General features: G+C 39.3%; 1 protein-coding gene across 1 annotated transcript; it reads right to left on the reverse strand.

Annotated features, from left to right (window-relative positions):
• Nucleotides 1-3650: 3650 nt before the first annotated feature.
• On the reverse strand, nucleotides 3651-17152 carry LOC122979254 (stromal interaction molecule 2-like). Its single transcript, XM_044346569.1, has 12 exons — nucleotides 16353-17152; nucleotides 13255-13385; nucleotides 11367-11478; nucleotides 11156-11267; nucleotides 10890-11005; nucleotides 10367-10544; nucleotides 10086-10263; nucleotides 9786-9947; nucleotides 7673-7773; nucleotides 7331-7584; nucleotides 6572-6758; nucleotides 3651-6397 (listed from the first exon to the last, which is right to left on the reverse strand). The coding sequence occupies exons 1-12, from the start codon at nucleotides 16471-16473 to the stop codon at nucleotides 4885-4887; spliced, it is 3165 nt and encodes a 1054-aa protein (XP_044202504.1). The 5' UTR covers nucleotides 16474-17152; the 3' UTR covers nucleotides 3651-4884.
• Between the last annotated feature and the right edge of the window lie 6798 nt (nucleotides 17153-23950).

A 23950-nucleotide genomic window follows, 5' to 3' on the forward strand; every position in this document is an offset into this window, starting at 1 on the left:
GTATTTTCAATTGTCCCATTTTGTATTGTTATTTGGTGCTGCATGGTGAAACCAAAGATAATATTCCACAGTGTGGAATTTTACCTACTTATTACTAGTGGTAATTACACAATAATATGCTGTAATTTACCATATATTCACCGGGTAAATCCTTAGTAATTAGGGGGCTGTAAAAGGAAAGGTTACCAAAATGCCAACCTCCCTTTTTACCACTGAAGAAAACATAAAATAATGTTTGCCCTTTCTAACAGAATTCTCAGACTTCCTGTCAGTCATTTGGCTAACTGTATTATGGTCATTTTAATATATTGTATTATGCTGACAATAAGGAACCTATGTTTTTATTCCATAGTGCAGGCTTATGAAGACATGTACAGTACCATTCACTTGAATGAGAAAGCGCTTCCAAACATTTGATGGGAACTGTAGGCTACATGGGGAAACTTAGCCTTTGGGACTATATTCATTGTTGACATTGCAATTCAAAAATCCCATTACTTTTTTACAAACCATTGAACGAATGTATGTGCTGGCAATGTTTAGGTTATTTATTATAGAACAATGCACAACATAATTTCACCATCTTGTTTATTTCCTCAGTTATCGACTATTAACAAATCATTAGATACCAACAGCCTATGAAATATTATTTTCATACTTGTCTACAACAAAGGACAACATTTTATTCATATATTCCTAACACTGAAACAAAGAAATTAAGGACATAATGAGAAAGAAAAACATATTCCAATTAGTAATTTTAAAATCAATTAATAGCTACATGTCTGAATTATTTGAATTTAAATAAATTGCCAAGGTACTGACTTGATACAATACAGTTTCAGCTTACTTACTGAGTAAATTGTCATATTTTACCTAGTAACATTGCAGAATATATATGGTACAAATGTGTGTTGATTGAATGGAAAAGGGTATAACCTATTACAAAGTATATGGTAAAAGCCTGGTAATACCATAGAAACAAACAAGGCTTCCTTTTACAGTACAGTACAGTTTCAGCTTACTTACTGAGTAAATTCTCATGTTTTACTTAGTAATGTTGTGGAACATATATGGTGCAAGTTCCTGTTAACTGCATGGACAGTGGAATAATTTTTACAAAGGATACGGCAATAGCCTGGTTATACCATGGAAGCAAACAAGGCTTCTTTTTACAGTACAGTTTCATCTTACTTACTGAGTAAATTGTCATGTTTTACTTAGTAACGTTGCAGAAGTTTGTTTTGATTGCATGGAAAAGGGAATAATCTATTACAAATTATATGGTAACAATGAAACACAAATCCCTCATAAACATAAACAATTCAAGCATTCAAAATAAGTATTTAAATACACTCAGTTTGAAAAACAGCTAATGTTTTCACATTTATCATTTTAACAAGCAAACTGTTCATGAGCATTTGGCAAATCAAAGCAATTGGGATTGGAATAAGGACCATTCCTACACCCAGTGTTGGGAGTAACACGTTACAAAGTAACATTAAAAAGTAATGTGTTTGAGTACTAAGATTACTTTTTTTTTAAACAAGTAACATAACACATTAGTTTTACAATTCAAGTAATCAGTTATTTAGTTACATTTTAAAATACGCAATACATTACTGTTAAAATATTGTAGCTGGCTGGGGGTTTGCTGTGGTAAGAACTCAAGCAGAGAGATGATTTCATAGGTAACAAAAGGTATACCATCAACACTGCAATGCTATCTTGCAACCATACTGGAGGGAAGGTACTAAATGTGCACCTAACTTCACTCATGGTACAAAATGCATTATTTCATAACAGTAAACTGTAAACCACTAGAAACATTGCAGAAACAATGTGAAGAACAGTAACACTAATGACCGTGTACCCAGCAATATCTGTAAACTAATGTCCATAAACACATTGCCCCTGAGCATGCTGGAAAGCTCCACCTACCTACCCCCTACATGCTACAATATTACCGTATTGGACTTTTTTTTTGTTGCTAAAAAAAAGAAAATCCCCGACACATTCACACTATTTCTTTTCTGTTAATGCACTTATTCCCACTTCTTAGCAGGTAGCTCCATACAAGTGGAAGGTATCTAATCCTGCAGTTGTGTCAGTGTGCATATGTAGCTCAGCTAGCGAGATGACACAGAGGACAGTCTTTATGTTGTGGAAGTATTCACATTATTACACAAGGAATCGCAAGGGAGTTTTCATTTCTGGAAATGCAAAAGTACTCTAACAAGTTACTTTTCTCAGTAGGTAATGCTGTAATGCAACAAGTTACTTTTTAATGGCAATAATATTGTAATGTAACAAGTTACTTTTAAAAGTAATGTTACCCAACACTGGTTATGCCCAATCCATCTCCGAACCTGTTTGTTCCTAGTATGCTGGTTGTCAAAAATGCCCCATTGTGCTCCAGCAAAACACTACCACAGCACTGTGACCACGGTACATGTGAGTGATTAGTAAGAAATAAATAAAGAGCAGTCAACAGTTTTACTTAATGACATGACAGTGTGTACATCAGAAAGCAATGTGTTAAAAATTTTAATTTGGGGTCTATTCCAGCAACATTTTGCAGGTAAACCATACTTTAAATGTGCTGGTGTTAGTTTAAAACTGCATTTGAACTAAAGAGAGACTGACAAAACCCTATACAAAGCTTTTTGCTACAGCAGATCCACACTGACACAACTCTTTCCATAAATATACAAAACATTAAGGACACTCTATACAAAATACGTATGAAAAGAAGATTATTATGCAGGCTATATTCTCTGAGTGCAGACATATTCAGTTGTCAAACATATTTAAGTCCCCTAAAAACTTGTTTTTATACGCTAAGATGAATACATTAGTCCTTCTGTTTTGCATTTATAACCAGTATACAAACATAAAAAAAAAGTTTATAACACATTGTAATGTAGTTTTTAGCAGATATAAGTGTTTATTAATGTATTTGTCAGCAACTATAACTCCTCCTGAGGACACAATGAAGTGGAGGCTGGTGTAAACAGATACTCAATGATGATATAGTAAAACAGTTGTTATCATAAACAAAGTCTTCAACGGAGACACTGCAATTGCAGACAAACACTATTAATAACCCTTAAATCTGCAGTGCGGAACTTTTACATATAAATGAACTTCTGTTACATTCAAGCCCTTGCCAAGCGAGTTCACACAATGTTGATTAAGCCTATCACCATCAGGTAAATCTCTTTGTATTTCAGAGGTATACCGGAGTTTTTAATCTGGTGTCCCGATTGACATCACCGTGCTGGCTGGACGCATGCATACTGCACTTGCTTTATGGGCAGAGCATGCACACTAGATAGAGACTTCCACTGGCCGAGCAGGCTGATTTCCGGTTAGCTCTCTGCTAACTTGAATGGGGATACAATAATTTAACTGTGCAGCTCTCTAGACTTTCCAATTGTTATCAGACCAAATGGATCAAATTCTGATAGTGAAACGAGTCCTATCATGGGGTTTAAGTTATGCTCAAAACAATTTATCCACCATTTTACAGCTGCAACAGTAGTGAGTGAGTAGGCTACGGCAGAGCTTATGACATAAACACGTATCAACAGTGTTTTTGTAATTACTCTCACTGCCAGAAAGGGGAGACAAGTCCCGCACTCCAGCTTTAAAATAACCTTATATCTAATTATAATTACATTATAGTGTGTTATGACTATTATATCAATAAATGTTTATATACTACTTATAAATACTAACTAAGGGAATAGGGGGATGTGTTACTATCCTAGGTATTTCTCTATAACAATAAAGAGCCATGACTAAAAAAGAAACAATCAAGTTCGAAGTTTAAATCAAATCAAATTTTAAATAAATCAAATTCAATGAAAAAAAAAGTCGTTTGGTATTGTTCATTAAGATGTTAAACCTCAAAACTCCAGCTACTCTGCTTCATCTGGACTGTGTGGGTGTGCAACACAAGCAACCCCTCAGATGTCATCAGATTCTCATTTAAATGTTGCTAAATCGTGATTGGAGCACAGGAATACCTGACACTTCACATTTTTCCTAGTTTGCCCCTTCCACTTCAAACCAGTGAGAAGAACACTGAGAAAAACAGAAACACAGAAGTGTATCATGTAAAATAATATAAGCCTTTAAATTTCCTCAGATCAGACCCTGTTTCATACTTGATATCATATGAGTCAAATCGGGATCTGGTGGGGGGAGGGGGGGTAGAATATGAGATCAGGACATCATTAAATTAAGCTAAATTTATCTCAGAACAGAATGTATTCTTTTCCTACTTCAGTAAATGTCTTCATTGGAGGTTTAAATTCAAGCATTGCCTCTGTTATACAGAAGGGCAGCATCTGTTTAAACAGAATTTAATCCTTCAACCATAGATAGGCAAAGCATCAAAAAGATTGCATCTAAAATAATATATGGTATCAACCATATGTCTACATAAGACTTAATAACAGAAAAAAATCTGTTTCAAATATAAAACATGTTTAAAAACTGGCAGACTCTTCGCTGAGCTTCATATTGATCTCCATACATATGCAATTGAGCAAATGTACTATATTTTATTGACTTTTTTACAGGCAACATTTGACATAATACATGTATCATGATTCTATCAGTGCTTTTTGACATCTCGGAGAATGGGAACAATATGTTATTTGCTTCTCTTACTCTACTTTCATGTTGGTATTTTGGACACCACTGGCTCTAAAATGTCTATCCTTAAGTAAGTAAGGTTATAATTTCTAAAACGTAGTGTCTTTTCACTACCAGATGTTTTCAATTATGTTCTAAAACTACATTTTCTGGTTCAAAAGATATGAAAATGTTAATAAAATTTTAATTATAAAAAAGGAAAAAATTCTCAACTGATTGTCAGAGTTTCTGAAGACCACTTTGAAGCTTCTCTGAGGTTGGCTCATTTTTCTTTTTAAAAAGATTTTTTAGCTTTAGGGATTTCTTGCTTTTTTCTTTTTCCTTGTTCTTGTCATCTTTAATCTCAGGGAGTGATGCAGAAGATGGTAAGGCAACTCTTGCTGGTGGCAATGGTGGCTCCACCTCCTTGCACTGGGGAAGGTTGGATGTTGAGGCAGAGAGGCTGATTGGGGATGTAGCCATGGAGTTGCAGGACTTCTCCAGGATTCCGTCATACACAAGCTGGCTCAATGGGCCAACAGCGAAAACGTCTGATGATGACTTCCATGGCACCTGGGAGGTTACTGTAAGGTCTGGTTGTCCAATTCGACCTGGAGATGAGCCTGATTCACATGCTACCAACTCCTCCCTCACTATTGATTGTTCAGGTATTTCCATGGGTACATCAACTCTATCCCTGGAGATTTTTCCTGTGGGTGTGTCTATCGAATTGTCAGTGTTATCTCTTGGCATTCTTGGTAGTCTCCTTCTGAGACAGCCAACAGACATCTCAAGTTCATCTCTCAGTGTCTTCCTACTTGTTGGTGGTTCTAAACCAAACTCTTGCTTTTCTTTGGAGGACGTGGTGTCCACAAGTGCTTCAAATTGCTCTCTGGGTAGCATCTTTACAGAAGCAGGATCTGCACAATACTCCATCTCATCTCTAGATATCTTTCTTGATGGTGTTCTAGCAATGTCAACCATTTTGTCCTTTGCCATTGCCCTCACGGAGGAATCAAGCTGATATTCTCCTTTATTCCATGGAAGCTTTCTAGAAGCTGTGTCTAGGGGCATTCCCACTGAATCTCTCATAATCCTTCTGGATACTGAGTCAAATGGACGCTCAACCTCATCTCGTATCATCTTTCTTGAAGCACTGTCCATTGAAGTGCCCATCATATCTCTTGATATTTTCCCAGGTGCAACATTTGATGCCTCTAATTCATCCCAAAGAATCTTTCTGGCATCCAGTGGTAAATCACTTCTTTCTCTGTATATATTCCTTGAAGCAGTGTCAATAAAATCCCCTACTGTGTCTCTTTCTACTTTCTTAGCTGTAAATTCTGCATCCAACTCATTGGTAAGCCCCTTTCTAACTACAACATCCATGGGAACTTCACTCCTGTCTCGGGATGTCTTCCTTGATGTAGCCTCTATCAAAGGCTCCTCTTTGGACATCTTCAAAGAAGGGATTTCCAAAGAAGTATCCAACACTTTGTCTTTTGTCTTCCTGCAGGGAACATCTACAGAAGCTTCTAGCTCTTCTATAGAAATTCTGCGAACTGGGGATTCAATAACAGTTTCTACTTCTTTACCCAAAGGCTTTGTAATGGAGCTGTCTGCAAGCAGCTCAGTTTCATCATGGTAGAGCTTTCGAGAGGTGGTGTCAACAGCGGTAGGTGTACTAGGGTACATTTTGCTAAGAGGAGATGAACTGATATAGTCTGCATCTGAGTACATCTCTAGGGAGTCTCTATTAGTGAGAGAAAGGTAAGGAAGTATAAAGGAAGGAAAGGATAAGAAAGGAAAGAAAGAAGGAAACAAAGAATGAACAAAGATTGTATCAACAGAGGCATCATTGAAACAGTTTAGCAGTGTGTAAAAACAAACAAATTGGCCTCTAAAGGTTGTGGGCAGAGTGACGTACTGTTTCTTTAGGGTTTTGAGCAAGAGCTCCTCATCCTCATCAAAGCAAGGATAGGGAGCTCGGATTGGGATGAGGAGGTCGGGGTCCGCGGAGATCATGGTAGCCGGTGGCTGAGTGATGACGCCAGGACGACGTGACCGACATATGGTGGAACCCCGAGTTCGAGGAGAGCGCTTCAGTGGTGGAACTGGAAGCGGGGATAGATAAAAGATAAACCAATCAGCAAAACCAATAAATTCATACACAAAGGTGTAGTAGTAGCAATAAATATGTACACCATAGTTTTCAACCTTAAAGGCCTGGTCACACCACAAAGTGGCACAGAGAAATTCATTTGCAAAAGTCAAACCATGTCTGTTTTGAAGCAGGTTAAACTCTGACAGAGGAGGGTGTGTACAACTGGATGGTACAACACAGCTAGTAAGCTAAGAGAGTTTCCTCTAGTTGAACTCCGTTCCATCAGAGTTCAGCACTGTCAAGACAGCTTGCTATTGGTCAACACTGTGAATTTGCACATTAAAGTTACGTTAAGTGTGAAGCACAAATTAAGGAAACATGACTAAACTAGTGGAGAAACATGGATATTGCAGATGCTTCCAGGTAGGAAATGAGGGTTCATTGAATGGCTTTATAAGTACAAAAATGATTTGAATTATATGCTATGGCCTTCATAGTCACCAAATCTCAACCTGACTGAACACTTGGACACTAATGGGGATCCAAAGAAAGAATAAAGAACTCATCTTTCTGGCTTCTTACCTGGCATCTGTGGTAAGATTGGAGAAGTAGACTCTTCTAACAGATCCTCCAGAGATCCATGGACCGAGCTGTGGCATGAAAAAGATGGCTGGGACACTCGGGGCAACCCCATGGCAATTGAGTCTGAGTAGAGCTGAGCCGTGAGGTTTGCAAGGCCAGGATTCCTGATGATGCTGAAGCCACAGATGCGCTCAATCTGCTGCCAGCGATGGAGCCGCTCCCGTAGGCAGGCTGTTACTTCAGACAAGGCATTCCTTTGGGAAATACAAAGACCTTTGTGACCTATACAGATTTGCTGTGACAAACATAAACAAAATGTGCACAGGTAGTATTGTGGCTCACTTTGCCTCCATGATCTTTTGGTCAACCTGGTCTAGAGAGGAACTGTGGGCCACATGGAGAGTCCCAAACACAGAACTTCTCTTCTTCTTAATCCTCTCTGCCTGGAAGGAAGTATAGGTGCAGGTCAGTTGATGTAAGGGTTGGGACAAAAAATCAACATTGCAACATATTGCAGTATGTCCGCTTAAGATATGTTATCGACACAGTGGCACTAAGTATCAATACATTTTTTTTAAACATAGGACTGCTAAGAATTGATTCAGCTATTTAGGTTTACCACAACCAGAGTGCCACTACCCCCCACCTCCTTATGGAGGCACTGAACAGATTGTTGATGGTCAGATGGATGGTAATTGTAGGTGACAATGAAGAAGAAATGCAAGTAAAAAATCAGCACTGAGCGGCTACTGTCAGATTCTCTGTATCTGCACTGGAAACACAGAGTCCACTGGAGCTTTGACAGTCCCAAGAAGCACATTCATGGCCTTCTGTTAAAGTTCCTGTGTGGTACCTGTGTTGTGTGTTGTAGGTGGAGTGTCAGCGTGTAGCTGTAGCCCCATTGTTTATCATATTAACGTTTAGCCTACCACCGTCACTTGTGTTGTGTTTACTGCCACAGAAAAGGAAGAAATCTTTGGGCTATTAGCACAACATGGCCTCTTTGTTGTCTCTTATCAGACTTGCTAACACTACCAGCAGCTCTGTGTGAGAGGCACAATATGAGGCTACAGTTATCAGTGTTCTGATATTTGTACTTCTTTTCTGTGAAACTAATCTACTGTTAATAAACACTGTACATTATCTGACTATTGCCTGTTCTTTGAAATATTTTTTTTTTCTTCTTAAATTACAGATATCTTGATATATTGTAGATTATTTCTTTGTGATATATCATGTATAGTCTTTGTTGAGATACTAGTGCAGTGTTTTGCATTCAAAACGTGCCTGTTCAGAACGGGCTGATTGCTTGGCCTCCAGTACTGCTGCTTGCAGCTTTCTCAAGAACTGTTCATCCAAACAACTTTACACTCAATGTTGCACTTCCTTGGGTCCTCAGCAATACACCCACCAAATGAGAAGTCAGTCGGATGGGACAAACATACATATATACAGACAGACTCCTTCCATTTTAGTTAAATTTTAGTTAGATTAGTTTAATTGAGGTGAAATTGTCCTTAAATAAGATTGTGTGATTTCTGTCATGTGTTTTCTGTATCAGCCACTGTGTGTCACTTCAGGCAGGCTCATGTTCTCTCAGCAGTTGTGTCGCTTTCAGGCAGGCTCATGTTCTCTCGGCAGTTGTGTCGCTTTCAGGCAGGCTCATGTTCTCTCGGCAGTTGTGTCGCTTTCAGGCAGGCTCATGTTCTCTCAGTGTTTTCCGGCCTCCTTCTCTCTAGCTCTGCTCTCCAGTATTGCTGCTTGCAGCTTTCTCAAGAACCACTCATCCAAACAACTTCACACTACACTGCACTTCCTTGGGTCCTCAGCAATACACCCAAAAAGTGTGAAGTCAATCAGATGAATGGTTGTCAAGAAAATTGAAGGACAGACAGACAGACAGAGACTCCTTTGGCTGCTGTATGTTGCAGCTATGCGTCTGCACAGCCACCATATTTGAAAGGTCAAGATCCGCTAGTAAACAAATGCAGCGCCAGTATTTACACCGGTATTTGTTTCCACCATATTGGAGGGGTCAAGATGTTTTCTTTCGATGATATTTTTAACATTTCTCATCCAAACAACTTTACACTCAAGACTGCACTTCCTTGGGTCCTCAGCAATACACCCGCTAAGTGTGAAGTAGATTGGATGAACGGTTGTCGAGAAAAGTGAAAGACATACAGACAGACAGAAATATCCCTTTATAGTTAGATATTGTTATCGTGGGAAGAATATCGTGATAGTATCGTATTGTGAGTTCTTCTGTGATTCTGACCCTTAGTTGATAGGTGTGCATGTAGTTTGGCAGAGATAAGAAAATCTTCTATATTCATAACCCTATGTTGAAACATGCACTTTACATTTTTGGCAGTTACTTGTGTATGTGTCCAGTGCAGTCCCTTTAAATGTCACAACTGAGTTTTTCATGTGTGTCTCCCTGTGCATACATTACCTCTTCCTTGGCAGTGGCAAGCTGTAATTCTGCACCCTGCTTCTTGACATTGTAGTACTGGACTTCCACCTCATGTGTCAACTGGAGCCACAGCTGGAGAGCTTCTGAGAAAGTCCAGCTAGCCTGCATGTCCTTCTCTGCCTGCTTCAATGCTCCACGAACCTGAGGAAATGGCACCAGTCAAATGTCTAATAAAAATGCTTTCAGTACGTTTAAACTACACCAAGGATGATGACCCATCTCTGTGGTATTATGAAGTTGTTTCCTCTGAGTTGTATATATGGTATTCAGTGTGTCTACCTGCACCAGCTCTTCCTCTGCATATCGGAGGCGGCTGAGCTCGCTGACAGCTCCCTGCCTCAGCTCGTGCAGACGGTGCGCCTCCTCCTGTGCCCCCATGATCTCATCCCTCATCTTCTCCTCCAGGTTCTGTTTCTCCTCTGCCACATTACGTTTCTCTTCCTGGGCTCGCTCCAGTCTGAGTAAGTGAAATGGTTTTTAGAGCAATCAAACAAAACAAAGCCAGATCATTAATGTACAGTAGGTGAGAGGCAGACAAAGAAAAATAAATTAATACTTACTGTTCCTGTAGATCAGTGAGGCTTTGTTCAGCCCTCTGCAGACTTTCCAGATCTTTCATCATCTTGTTTATGTGGATCTTGCTGGTTTTGTTCTGGGCCTGAGCAAACCAGCAGCCCCCAACTCCCATCACCACTGATACAATTAGCAGCATATCCTTCATGTAGTTATGAGGAGGACCTAGGATCGAATGGAGAGTCATGATTAGGAGCAGTGGATCTATCATAAATGTAACATAGATGACTGAATGATAAAAGATCAAATTTAAGACACATGAAATCATTGAATTAAATATTCAAATTTCTTAATTTTGGGGACTGATTGATTCAATATTGTCATTTTTTTAAATTAATTAGGAGCATGTCAGTAGTTGTCCCTCAAATATCAGAAAAATCTGTGGAAACTGGGAGAGTTGATAGGTATGCATACTAAAGAGGCAAGTAGGCAGAGCAGGATCAGATACATTAATGACTTTAAAAAGACATAAGAGTATGGAGAAGGAAGATGGTAAGGAATTGTTCTCACGTGTAGGTGGCCCAAACAGTACTACGTCCAGAGCTTTGATGTTGAGCTTCTGTTTGTCTCTCTGGTCCTGAACTTTCAGATGGCCACTCAGAAATGAAGGCTCATTGGCTGCAATCCTACAAACAGATGTGATGGGCAGTACAGGTTCATTATGTTGATATGATCATTAACAACAACTGACTTGTTTTTACAGTGACTTTCTTGAACAACAGCATACAAGACAGTGAGTCTTGGTTGACTATGGCATTGTCATGTGATATTCTCACCTGGGGAGTGTGTTTCCATTGACCTTAAAGTCTTTAAAGTTCTTCTCATACTGTGGCAACTCAACAAAGTCCTTCAGCCAGCGAAGCACCTCATCCTGAGTCCAATTATGTACTGAGAAATGAGACAAGAGGGCAAAGTGAGACAAAATAGAGCTTCACATCTTTGGAAACAAACATACACACACACACACTATCTCTCGTACACACACACCATCAGATGACTTCCAGCCCCTCCAGAGCTCCTCAACTGTGATGTGCTGGTCTTCTCTGTGTAGGTTGCTGTGTTTGTTGGTTTGCTGCTGCTTCATGTCTTCAATGATGAACTGCAAAGACAGACAGGGACAAAACGTTTAGCTCACAGTAAGCAAGGTTTTCACACATAATTGTTCTTTGTATCATATTCTGTTGTCATTGTATGCTTGCACCTACACTTTGTGAAGCACTTAGTAACCCTGGTTTTGAAAAGTGCTATATTCTTCTTCTTTGTCCTCTTCAGCCTCACATAAATTTAAGCACTGGCTTATACATACAGTCTCTATAAATCCATTCTTGGGTTACAACCACCTTATCTATGTATGTACTTTCAACAAGTGTTTACGAATAGCTATGCTCTTGATTCCCAGGACTCATATTTATTAACAGTTCCTAAAGTCTGTACTGAGTACGGAGTGTAAAAGAGCTTTTATGTATGATGCTAAAGATGTAAAATTTGGTTTCTCTTTGCGAATATAAATAATTTCTGCACAATTTGTCTGTTCTGTCTTCTTGGTACCAATGTTTTGGGGTATTTTAGAATGACTGTATTAGAAATTGTATTCATGATTTATGACTGCAATTTTTGACTCTAATATTGTGATATACTTTTAGACATATTTTGTGCCATCTGTTTCATGTTGCTTTGTTTTTTTTTTATGAAAGAGACATTCTTAATAAGGTTTTCCAGCTCAAGTAAAGGTTAAATAAAGATAAAACAAAAATAGCACTGGCTGAGCTAACCTCACTTTCCAACATAAATTGTGTGCGTGTTGCAGTGTGTTCTTGGATTTCAATCTAGGAATAAGGAGAGAGTGATTTGAGAATGTATTTATTTATAATGGATGCAGATGCATGAGTGTATATTGCAAACTTCAGTGGTTCTGCACACAGATGTGTGTGTGTGTGGTAAGGCTGTCTTGGAATGTGTCCTTGGCCTTCATATGATGACTAGAGGAATCTTGGGGCTGTGTTCTGATGAGCCCAGGCCCCTCCCCTGAAGTCTCCACAGCAACCGCAACCCGAGCCCCTGGATACTGTATCCCTGAACTGCATTCTGGAAGGCTAAAGGCATTCTAGAATTCTGGGTTTACTACCAATGTCACGTAGAGTTGAGACCGACAGAATCTCTGGACAAAAACGCATGTTCAGTCTGGGTATCATTTACTGTGAAATATTAAACTGAACACACAAAACATGTGCAACATAATATCACCAAGGTAGAAGTGCACATGCGCATGAGCACACTTTTACATGCAGTAAACATTCTTTTACACATAAGTACTGAGCCATATGCTTGGTTGAATGCACTTGTTTACATGACCAAATGGAAAAGTCTGGATAACAAATTATAACTTAAAAAAGAAACCAAATTATTTTTACTCTAAGGTAAAATGCTTGGGAGGTGTGATATAGGAATGCAAAAACAAAACCAACAAACAGTCTGATGTTTTCCCATTACAATTAATTTTTAGTAGGAAAAAAATTAATTCAGGCAATGAACACAAAGAAATCACTGACGCTGTGTGATGACTGTGTGACTGTTTGAAATATCTGGCGATAACAGGCATAACAGAGTCTAAAGTCTTAAGAAGAGTTATACTCTTGAAGTATGACTGTGAAGGTCATGAGTACTCTATTAGTGAAAACCAATTTTGTCAGAGAGCCAAAAGCAAAGTTATACCGTTGCTATCCTTGAAGTAGCATTTGACTCTATCACCAGCCAGGACACCTGTTGTTGTACCCCTGCTTTACCCTGTCTGTCTCTTGCTTGCATCACATGCACAGGGGGTTCCCCAACAGCTAACAAAATAGCATAAACATTTCATGAGGAGTGAGTTTTGTACCTCCACACTCTCCTCAACCTCAATCCCTCCATCCTGGTCATCGTCCATCATCTGGTGGATGCTCCGCAGGGCCTCCAGGCTGTAGCGATCGGCCTCACTCATACATGGTGGAGACACCACCATACAGGGGTCTACATGGGTCAGGAAGGTAATGACATTATGTCAGTCGTTATTTCACTCATCTTATCCACGGAGTTAATTTCATTTGTTCATTAATCCAGCTCAACAAATTAGTTCACCAGATCTATAGATTAATCACTATCTTGTCTACATGTTCACTGCTCCTTTTGGAGTAAAACACTGGTCTACACAGATCTGGACGGTGTTTAGATACATTAATGCCAATTTGTAGGAGCTGCAGAGATGGAGTGTGCACATTTACTTGTTCATTCTTCTCTATTGCTGTGCAGAGAAGTCTCTCTCTTTTTGTCCATCCAAAATTTCTACATTTCAACAAAAAGATGTCATAATGATATATATATATATATATATATATATATATATATATATATATATATATATAAAGATGTCAATGGCCATGATTTCTCTTAAAATGCAAACAAAAAATTTGGGCCAGAAATCAAACTTAATTATTCAGGGCTTCCCACTAGGATAGTGGTTAAGACTCATGCAATATAATAAGACACATATAATCTCAATGCCCCCGATTTAATTCTGGACAGGCACATGTGTTGCATGTCAATCTGTCAAGGTTACAAAGCCAAAAAATAAGTCAGAAATTAATATTCTGAATACCAATATGAATACAATCATATATATTTACAAACTGTATCAGGCAAATATGGACAATAAGACAACTGCATAATCAGTATAATCCATTAGTTGACAAAACAATCTTTTGTCAGTGTTGGTTTGAAGGTCAAGAATGAATTTTGAACTTTAAACCATTTGTTGTTTGTTGTAGAATGTCTGTAAAAGAAATAATGCAAAACATCCAATTGGACCTGTATTTTCATCAGTCATTCAAAGCGTTTTTTGTTGTTTTTTTTTACCAACATTATCAAGGAAAGTGTTACAGTTATATATTTTTGATATTAGCATCATATCAGAGCCCAATATCCAGTCAGTCTGCACCAGAGCTTTCATGTAGTTTTCATTTATATAAATAATAATACAAGGTAGATGCCACTGAACCAAGAGACTGCCAAGCTTTGTCAGGTTTCTATTTGTATGAGTACTAAAGTCAGGAACACACTAACAGACTTTTACAATTTGAACCAACTGTGAACTGGAAACGCATATTGCCAATGACAAACACTTGTAGACAAGCACACTGTGTTTACACTGTGTTTCAGTCAATAATTACTGTAGCTCAAGCTACAGATTTCCATCAAGAAAAGTCAAGATTAGTACCATTAAATAAACATGTTCATTGCAACTGGTTTAACCTATGAGTTTGATGCTCAGTATTTACTGTAACTCCAGCACACTACAGAACAATATGTGCCGAAAGTATTTGGTCACATGGCAGTACGGACTCTCTGGAAAATCAGTCATCATGGTCAGATCAACTGTTGTGATCAGGCTTTAAACTGTACAGTGTGTCCCTGGTTTAATTATAATACATGAAGGCTAATACATGGGAAGATGACACACAGCTTTCTGTTATTCTGGTATGTCGGTCCACTGAGTCAGGACCCATTTTTGTCTCGGTGACTCTAGAGTTTTGTGGTCCAAGGAGCTGAGGGGTCAAGGGGTCAAAGTTCTGCTAGTTAAACCCGCTATCAAAGCAAGCTCCAATGACAGTGGCCTCTCCCTGCCTACAACATGAGCAGGAGTAAAGCTGCAGGAGAAAGTGACTTCTGGGAATAAAGTGAGTTGTTATTTAGAGTAAGAGTTCTGATGTTAATCTCAGAATTCTGACATTTTTGCCTAAATTAATCTCTGAAGTAGTTTGTTTTTTCATAATCATCTTGTAATTAGCCTATGTTCAGTTAGAGCCAGCACAAAGGAATATGTGAGTGCAAGAGGATCCAGTGACTAAACTGCTAGATAAGCATCAAGCCTGCTTGGAGAAAGTTTCTAAAGGATGCAGTAAGAACAACACAAACTGAACACAGTGGGGTGTAAAATGGCTTAAAATTCTTCTGATGCATTGTGTCTTTGTCTGTTGTTTGACATATCAGTCACATCTGTGATGAATGTGAGTTATTCTTATAATAATTTGACATGGGAGTGAATAGTTAAAAATCTTGACAATCTGCTGTTTCACTTGGAACTTATGGACTCATGAGATATGACTTATATGACTTATCTGTGAGTATGATCCATGTTCATCTGCTCAATGTCTATACCACCAATGTGAAAAGCACAGTCATTGATGCCCTGGTAGTTGATGAAACGTGCATTTCTAAACAGTGAGAAGACCTCTCAGCTGGATGGGCTATCAAATATCAATGGTGTATGCAAAGGTCTTCTGAACAGTGTGTGTGTGTGTGTGTGTGTGTGTGTGTGTGTGTGTGTGTGTGTGTGTGTGTGTGTTATCTCTGTCCCTGTAGGACCTCCACATATGAACTGAGTTTAACCCTTTTACACAGGTGGGCTGAGCACAAAGCAGATTAAGTCTTGAGGTCACATTTGTGAAATAAAAACCATTGACAAAGTCCTATATATATATATTCTGAAAATTTGAGCTATTCTTACAAGATTCCTGTGAAGTAAGTGTGCATTAAAATGAGGCAGCACACTTTACCTTTCAGTATCATTAAAATGAACTAAATTGGCTTAAAAACAAAATAATTCTGCTAAGTAAAAAAAAAACACTTTCTAAAACCTTTGCCACAAGAAGAGGTAAAAAATGTATTTTCTTTTAACAGCATAATTAGAACGAGTTTGAACGAAAATTGATCACAAATGATGATCAATTCATATAGAAAGCAAATCTGAAAACAGACGTGTGACAGGCTGTCAAAGTGCCAACAATGTGCAAACGAGATATGGCGCATTGTTGGCGATGACAGGGCAGATTTGAATGAGATGACTTTGTCAAGCTCAAGGGTGAGAATTGATGTCCAGCTATCCTATTTCATTCGGTCTCTCTTTTTGTTGGTTCCCCGCACGCATCATTTAGCACATACCTGTCGGGTCAAAACCTGCGCTCCCACCTGGGAAGGTAAAACCCTGGAGGTCATCGGCGCCTTGCGCGGCCACGAAGAGCGCAGCGTGGAAAACGAGCAACAGGAGGGATATGGGCAGCATTTCAGATAGTAGATAATATCGTCGTCCAGACTGAGAAACTCCTCAAAACAGATGGAGAAAGAACATATACGGTACCAGCTCCCGTTTAGGAGGCACCAGTGTCACTTTGCGAAAAAGTGTTAGGCGATCTGTTGCTATTACGGGTACAGCCAGGAGAGATGTGATACTGATGATTCTCTTGAGAAATCAGACAAGACGGATTGGCCTGCAACTCAAATTGTATAACAGCGCATTAAAATGTTCCAAAAACACTTTTAAAATTCCTGCAGTGACGATTTGTCATCCACACACACGAGAAGACTGTGCGTAAAAATATTCCAAAAATGGGTAATGGTATTCCAGAAAAAAGTCAAATTCTGACATTCAGAAAAAAAACGTCAGGATAACTGATCCAGAGACTGATCCATCATGGATAAAATCCAAAGTTGTAACCACAGGTAGATCTAAGAAAATACCCTTTTCATGAAATTTTGAATGGGAAGGCACTAGATGCCTATAATCCTGCTCAGACTGCTTCTCTGTTCCTCGTGTCCACTTAGAGTCTGTTTTCTGTCGGCTCTTGGTCTCCTTTTACTTCAGCTAATCATACTTGTCCAGTGCTCTGCTCTCTCTTCTGTAAAGCCTTTCCCAACAGAGTGAAGACGTCGAGATGTGACGTTCTTGTTCGGAACTGACCGTCTCTCTCTCTCTCTCTCTCCCCCTGTGTCTCCAGCACACAGCGCCTCCAACACATTATTATGTTTCCTCACCTTATCCCCAACCCAAATATGTACATAGAGGTCAAAAAAATCCAGTTGGTATAGTTGATCCAGTGACCTCGATATGCAGATTATATTTATTTTTGCTCATAGGCCTATTCTATCATTTGTTACATGACCAAACATTAATGCATGATACATATGAGTGAAACCAACAGTCACTCCTATTTCATTTTTATCATCCTATCTGGTTGTATGGCTTTGCTACTTCTGGTTTGGATGGCGGATCAATTAAAATCCTTTACATCTCGCTCTGACAACTATTGCTCGAGACTTTCATGACAGGAATAGCATGGCATATGTCATGTCATGGCCTGGCTGTCTGGGTCTGACAGTTGAATCCCTCCATGTTCACAGATCTTCAAGCTATGCAGACGGACGTAGCAAATGTTTGTGCACCTGCGGTTTTTAATCATGTCTATAAGTGGTTTGCAATTTCCTCGACACACACGTAAGAAACACTAAGACACAGGCAGTCTATCTATTAACTAAAATGATTAAAACAAACGTCAAAAGTGTGAGGGACGCAAACAGACCACATGCATACACATACACACTTTAACAGTAACAAAGTGTCAGGTTTCATTCCAGCAAGCCGGCCCCCAGTTTAAAAATAGTGGGGCAGATTTAACCTCTACCCTGTGGAGCATGCCCAAGTGGCAAGTGTCCCATAAGGCCTCAGCAGGATCAGTGTGAGTATACAGTATATGTTCATTTTACATGGTTCCATCTCTAACATCAGTCATACAGCTCCTGATCTGCACATTGATGATGATGCAGGGAGGGAAACAAATGAGACAGGAGGGATACAGCATTAAGAGAAAAAATATATACTGTGCAAGTGATATTCAGCTTCAACTTGTTTTTATTCATGACCTTCCACAGAATAACTTTGCCACTTTGATTTACTTATGAAAGAGACATAACACAGCAGACTGAAAAGATGGAGGAGTGGTATTATATAGAGAAAGAGCAGTGAGAAAAAAAGGCAGGATATAAGAGTAAAATATACTTCTTTCATAAACACTAGAGCAATGAAAATGCTTGTAAAGCTGCCAGGATGATAACATGATGAGGTTGGGTTAGCATGCTAGCTTCTTATACAGTACTTACTTTCATTACACCTGGCCTTGTAGATAGTGTGTACTTGGTGACTTGACTGACCAAAACATAAAAGAAAGGGCACAGTGAGAATATGGGCACAGATAAGAAATTAAAAGGACAGATTGGGGATCCCATCTCTGGCCAGTGCAGAAACCAGCACCTCAGTGATGTGATGAGCAAAGATTTGATCTGATGTGCAAATGGGATGACCAAAAATGCTAAATGCCTCTGCCTCTGCAGAACCAGATGAGTAAAATGTTGGGATACTGAAAGGTGGATCCTTTACCAAACTACTGAGACAGACTTAATGTGAAACATCTTTAGATCAAATCAAGATGATGTACCCTGAACATTAAAATGCTGGAGAATGGACACATAGACTGGTCAGATAGGGCTTGGTAGTAGCACAAACAGACGCTGCTGGATTAGTATGATGTAAATACTTTGTGTGCAACCAATGAATCAACTGCTAAATATACATATGTGCTACAAAGCAACAGATTTGCTTACATCATTTCCATGAAAACTTCCAATTGGCGGTAAACTAGACAGGATACCTATATTTTGTGAAAACTCACAAAGTAAGGCTGACTGAGACAAGTAGCCAAATGTTACATTTACAGATTCATGCTACTTAGCAAGGTAGGTAGGGAAGCATAAGAAACTACTACAGAATGGATTCTGTACAAATGGTAAGACCCTAATCATGTGGTTTCCTGTCAAGCACAACAGACTGTAGTAAACGTACTTCTACTGTAACTGCAGTCACATGCCATTTTGCACAAAACCTGACTGAATAAGGCTGAACCTCAACATGACTTAGCTGAGCAGCAGGTGGCGGTGTGACGGTAGTGCTGCAGGCTACAAGGCAGAGATGGTGTTAAAGCTCTTCCAACACGTTCAGCTCAAACTGAAATGGAAACTTAAGGCCACTTCTTATGCCATGTGCACAGAAACAAATCTTTAAAATGACTAGACAGATGTTAAGTTTCAACTTTATAACAGGGTACTACAGAATAAATTTTCAACACTGATGTGAAAACACAAGCACTGCTGTGTACTTTGCTCAAGTACAGGGACTAATTATATGAGATTTGAGCTTGAGAGATTTGATTTGATGATTTATATTCAGGTACAAAAACAGCAAACTGATTAGAAAGCACATGCCTTGGTCTCCCAGAATACACAGATACTGTATTACATGTTAACAACACACACACTTAACTCAATGTCATCTTTGATATGAAAAGTAGTTAGAAACTGGTCATTTGAGCACAGTGGCCTTCAACATTTAAGGCAGTTAAGCGATGAGTCTGATGAGTCTCCTTAAAAATCCAGCTTTTGTTTACAGCATGTATGATAGTTAAACATTCTGTAATGACTGCTAAATAAGTTGCATTTGGCTATCTAGTTCCAAAACACACCAGTGAAGATGAAAAAAGAGCTGAGGAGAAAAGTAGAGGAGCCATTTCCATCCTGACCACCTCGTTGAGACAAAACTCAAACAGGAATCAACAACATGACAAATTCTATTTGGTAACAAAAGTGAACTCACTATGCAGTATAATACAACAAAAGTCAAAATGTACCTCAGCAAAAGCTTATAAAATATAATATGAATAAAATAATATAATAATATTCCTTGGTCCGTAAAAACTATGTTACTCTTACAACAAAATTTTTCCCTTGCACACAACAGATAAGTCAACACACTTTTCAGTAAAAACATGACCTCTGTGGACAGAAAGCATTGCATGAAAATAGCTTCCAATCCACAGGCATATAAAAACAAAAATGTTCTTTTACAAATCAGGTTGATGTGAGAGTTAGAAGGCAGATTCATCTTATTTTAGGTGAAGATCTCAAATATCAAGGTCCTTTTGACATGTCCACAACAATCCACAAGGTGGAGCTAAAGAGGGGAGTCAGTAGCCCGAGTATTCTTTTTAAACTTGTCCACCCCACCTCCCCACCCCGAACTCTCTTGTGCATTCCTGATGATCACAGTTGCTCTCTGATGAAGAGTCTCTGAGTTCTGTGTGCAATTCTTCACAGGCCCTTGAGCCTCTTTGGAAAGCACATGCACACATTTGCTCACACATTCATTTATAGCACACATTCAATCACAACACACACACACACACACACACACACACAAGTATTACTAGGGACACCACTGATATGGTTGACGACCCTGACAACATGCCTGAGTCACAGTTCCGGTTCTGGTGGTATGAACGAATCGTAGCCTACAATTTAATTCACCTTGATTTAAATTGCAAACTTTGAGAAATGCCTTTGAAAAAGCCCCCCAAAGAATCAGCTGCTAAGGAATACATTACCGTCAGTGTCCTGACAGAAATGTTAAAACAGCAGAAAGTTTTCTTTAAAGACCCCAGGAATAAAACCTCAAAACGTTTCTACAACTATTCATGGAGACAACAAACAAGTGAGTCCATGACCTTGTAAAAGATGTCACAGAATATAAACTGAGCCTGAACTACACACAAACTCAGGTGGACAATCAGAAAAAGACCAGTGACGAGATGCAACAATGTGCAGAGATGCACGCAGAGACATAAACACGGTGTGATTATCTGCACCATCACTTGATGGGAAAACTGACTATATCGAGGGGCAGTCAAAAAGGAACAACATTATTATTAACAGCATTCCAGAGTCTCAACATGAGAGCTGGGAGAAAACTGAGGACAAGGTTCACTGTATTCTAGCTGAAAAGTTAGAAATGGATGAGGAATGGATCAAGGTGGTGCGAGCCCACCAGACAGGTGATCCCACAACACAGATCGATTGTCAAGTTTTTAAGATGAAGGACAAGGCAGCTGTTATGGCAAGAGGAAACAAACCAAGAGATAGGAACATCTACCTTAAAGTGGAAACAGACAACTTTTCAGCTCCCCCCCTCAGAGCCTAGCTCCGTGAAGAAATTATCAACACCACTTTGGAAATAAGAGAGAAGAAAGAAGCATGTTCAGTGTAGAGGTAAAGTGAAATTGTCATAATTTTATATTGAATTTGGAAAATGGCAAAAGCTATTGTAATGATGTGCATTGCATAGTAGAGGGTTAGGGTTAGTTACCCTAACCCGTTGGGGTGGAGAGGGGAGTAACGTTAGAAGAAAACATCAGGAGAAAAAGTGTAAGTTTGCTTATTCATTTAGCATATAATGGAGACATGAAAGCAGATAGAAATTCTTTAGTGTGTGTTGAAATAAGTGAACTGGGTTGGTACCATGTTTGTTTTTACAAAATGAAAGAAACTGTGCAACAGCAGTAACATGTTTTCTGTCCGTTGAACATATGAACAAGTAGATCAGCCTGACTGGATACTGATCCAGTATTCTATGGCTGTAGGGCTGCTAGCTTAGCTAACTGATTTCTAGAGGTCTTTCTTCCCATTACCTGCCATAGCTAATGGGAAGAGAGACCTCTAGAAATCAAAAGACAAGTTTATTCAGGTGGTATACTCAATGCAACTAAAACATAGCATATGGGCATATAAGTATTTTATCATCAGATTTGCCTGTGCAATATTCCACATTTATCATATAGCAATTAGACAATAGAAAGAGGTTGGCCACCTTAGAAATGATCATGAGATATAGCTACTGATAGCTACTGGAGAAAACAGTGCCATCCACTTCCTCTTTTGGTTGCACAATGATTTACGCACTTCCTTTGTGCCTTCATTTTCACGGGACATTATACCTGGTGGCATTGCATAGTGAAAGTGAGGCTTATAAGGAACATATCAAAATGCAGATGGTGTCATAATTCTATAGCCATTACACTGTGCAATTAACATTTACTTCATAATAAGTCAAAAGTTGTCTATTTCCACTTTAACGAGGACTACTCTGAACCGTAAGGATGAAACAAAAAGAACTCGTCCCAATCATGAAAGCTGAATGATCCAAGACTGTCAGAGTCTGCTCTCCCCCTCACCTGTTGCTGTGGGAATCATCCAATCATTCAGTCTCACTCTCTGCTCTGCCACACCCCTCATTAGTTCAACCACCTTCACCTGGCGCTCCCACCTGCTCATCATCTGCAATCAAGCCTGTATATAAGCTGCCTCGGCCCACTCCCTCCTTGTCAGATTGTCTACACTACTATGCTAAGTCGTCTTGCTTTCTTCACTGGACTGACTTCCTGGTTTCTGATCAGCTTGTCTTCGACCATCGCTCCTCGTCTCTGCCCCGGTAAACCCACCAGTCTTCTGTCCCTGACTCTGAGTTCTGCCTGCCTGTTCCCTGGTCTTTGTCTGCTGTGGGAGTGGAAGATCGGGGTTCAATTTCCAGTGAAGAAAGCAAGATGACTAAGCATAGACAATCTGACAAGGAGGGAGTGGGCTGAGGCAGCTTATATACAGGCTTGATTGCAGATGATGAGCAGGTGGGAGCGCCAGGTGAAGGTGGTTGAACTAATGAGGGGTGTGGCAGAGCAGAGAGTGAGACTGAATGATTGGATAATTCCCACAGCAACAGGTGAGGAGGAGAGCAGACTCTGACAAAGACAAACATTGTCTACATCTGCTATAATAGAGTTATTGTCCACCCTCCCTCCCAAAGGACTGCCAGAGTGGAAAGATCAGCCAAGAATACACGTTCGTAACTTCAGGCACACACCAGCACAAACACTGAAGGTTAATTCTCCGACACCATGTTGATGTCAACACTTCCCAAGAAAAGGTTAAAAATAGCTCATGTGAACATATGTTGCCTAAGTAAAGTCCAGGATATAGAGAACATCTGACAAATTCATATTCATGCCATTTCTGAAACTCATTTAGATTTTACATCTGTTGATGCTACAGTGGAGATACAGCTTTTATAGAAAGGACAGGAACATCTATGGGGGAGGAGTTGCAATGTACATGCAGAGCCACATCCCTGTTAAATTCAGAGGATATCTAATGTCATGTGATGTTGCAATGCTATGGTTACAGGTTCACCTATCCCCCCTAAAATCTATATTGCTGGGATGCTATTATAGGCCGTCAAGCTCTAACAGTCAGTATCTTGATAATTCGGTCGTGCATGTAATGAAAACAGAAATTTATGTCCTGGGAGACCGAAACATAAATTTTCTTGCATCAAGCTGTCCTCTGACTATTACTATAACCAGTGTCTGTAATCTCAGGTTATTAACCAGTCTACCAGGGTGCATACTAACAAGACAGGAACTGTATCATCCACATGCATTGATCACATGTACATCAATGCTGCTGAACTCTACTCTAAAGCTGTATCCATTGGCTTTGGCGATCATAATTCAGTAAGCATATCTAGAAAGACTAAAGTTCCAAAAGCTGGGTCAAAATTGTATATAAAAGATGATTCATATGCGTTCTGATGTCAGTAAACAGAGAGACCCAGGTACTGCACTTCATGTTTTCACTGAACTGGTGGTTCCAGTTAAGTTAAGCATGCACCTTTCAGGAGGCTGACTGTTAGAGCTGTTAGAGCTCCTCGGGTCGATAATGAATTAAAAGAATGCATGGTTCAAAGAGGCGATGCAAAAGGAGTGGCAAATATGTCTGGCTGCACATCTGATCAGCAAGAATATTGTAAACTGAGGAACTATGTCACTAAA

Source organism: Thunnus albacares, chromosome 3 (genome assembly GCF_914725855.1).
Source record: "Thunnus albacares chromosome 3, fThuAlb1.1, whole genome shotgun sequence".
In the NCBI taxonomy this organism is placed as follows: domain Eukaryota; kingdom Metazoa; phylum Chordata; class Actinopteri; order Scombriformes; family Scombridae; genus Thunnus; species Thunnus albacares.

Bases quoted from the DNA above. Each gene is read 5' to 3' on its own strand.
- LOC122979254 (XM_044346569.1), bottom strand. From the start codon at position 16,473: ATGCTGCCCATATCCCTCCTGTTGCTCGTTTTCCACGCTGCGCTCTTC. The intron at 10,264-10,366 runs GTAAGTATTAAT...TCACTTACTCAG, and splicing joins CTCACTGATCTACAGGAACA to ACTGGAGCGAGCCCAGGAAG. The intron at 6,759-7,330 runs GTAAGAAGCCAG...CCCCGCTTCCAG, and splicing joins AATCTTACCACAGATGCCAG to TTCCACCACTGAAGCGCTCT.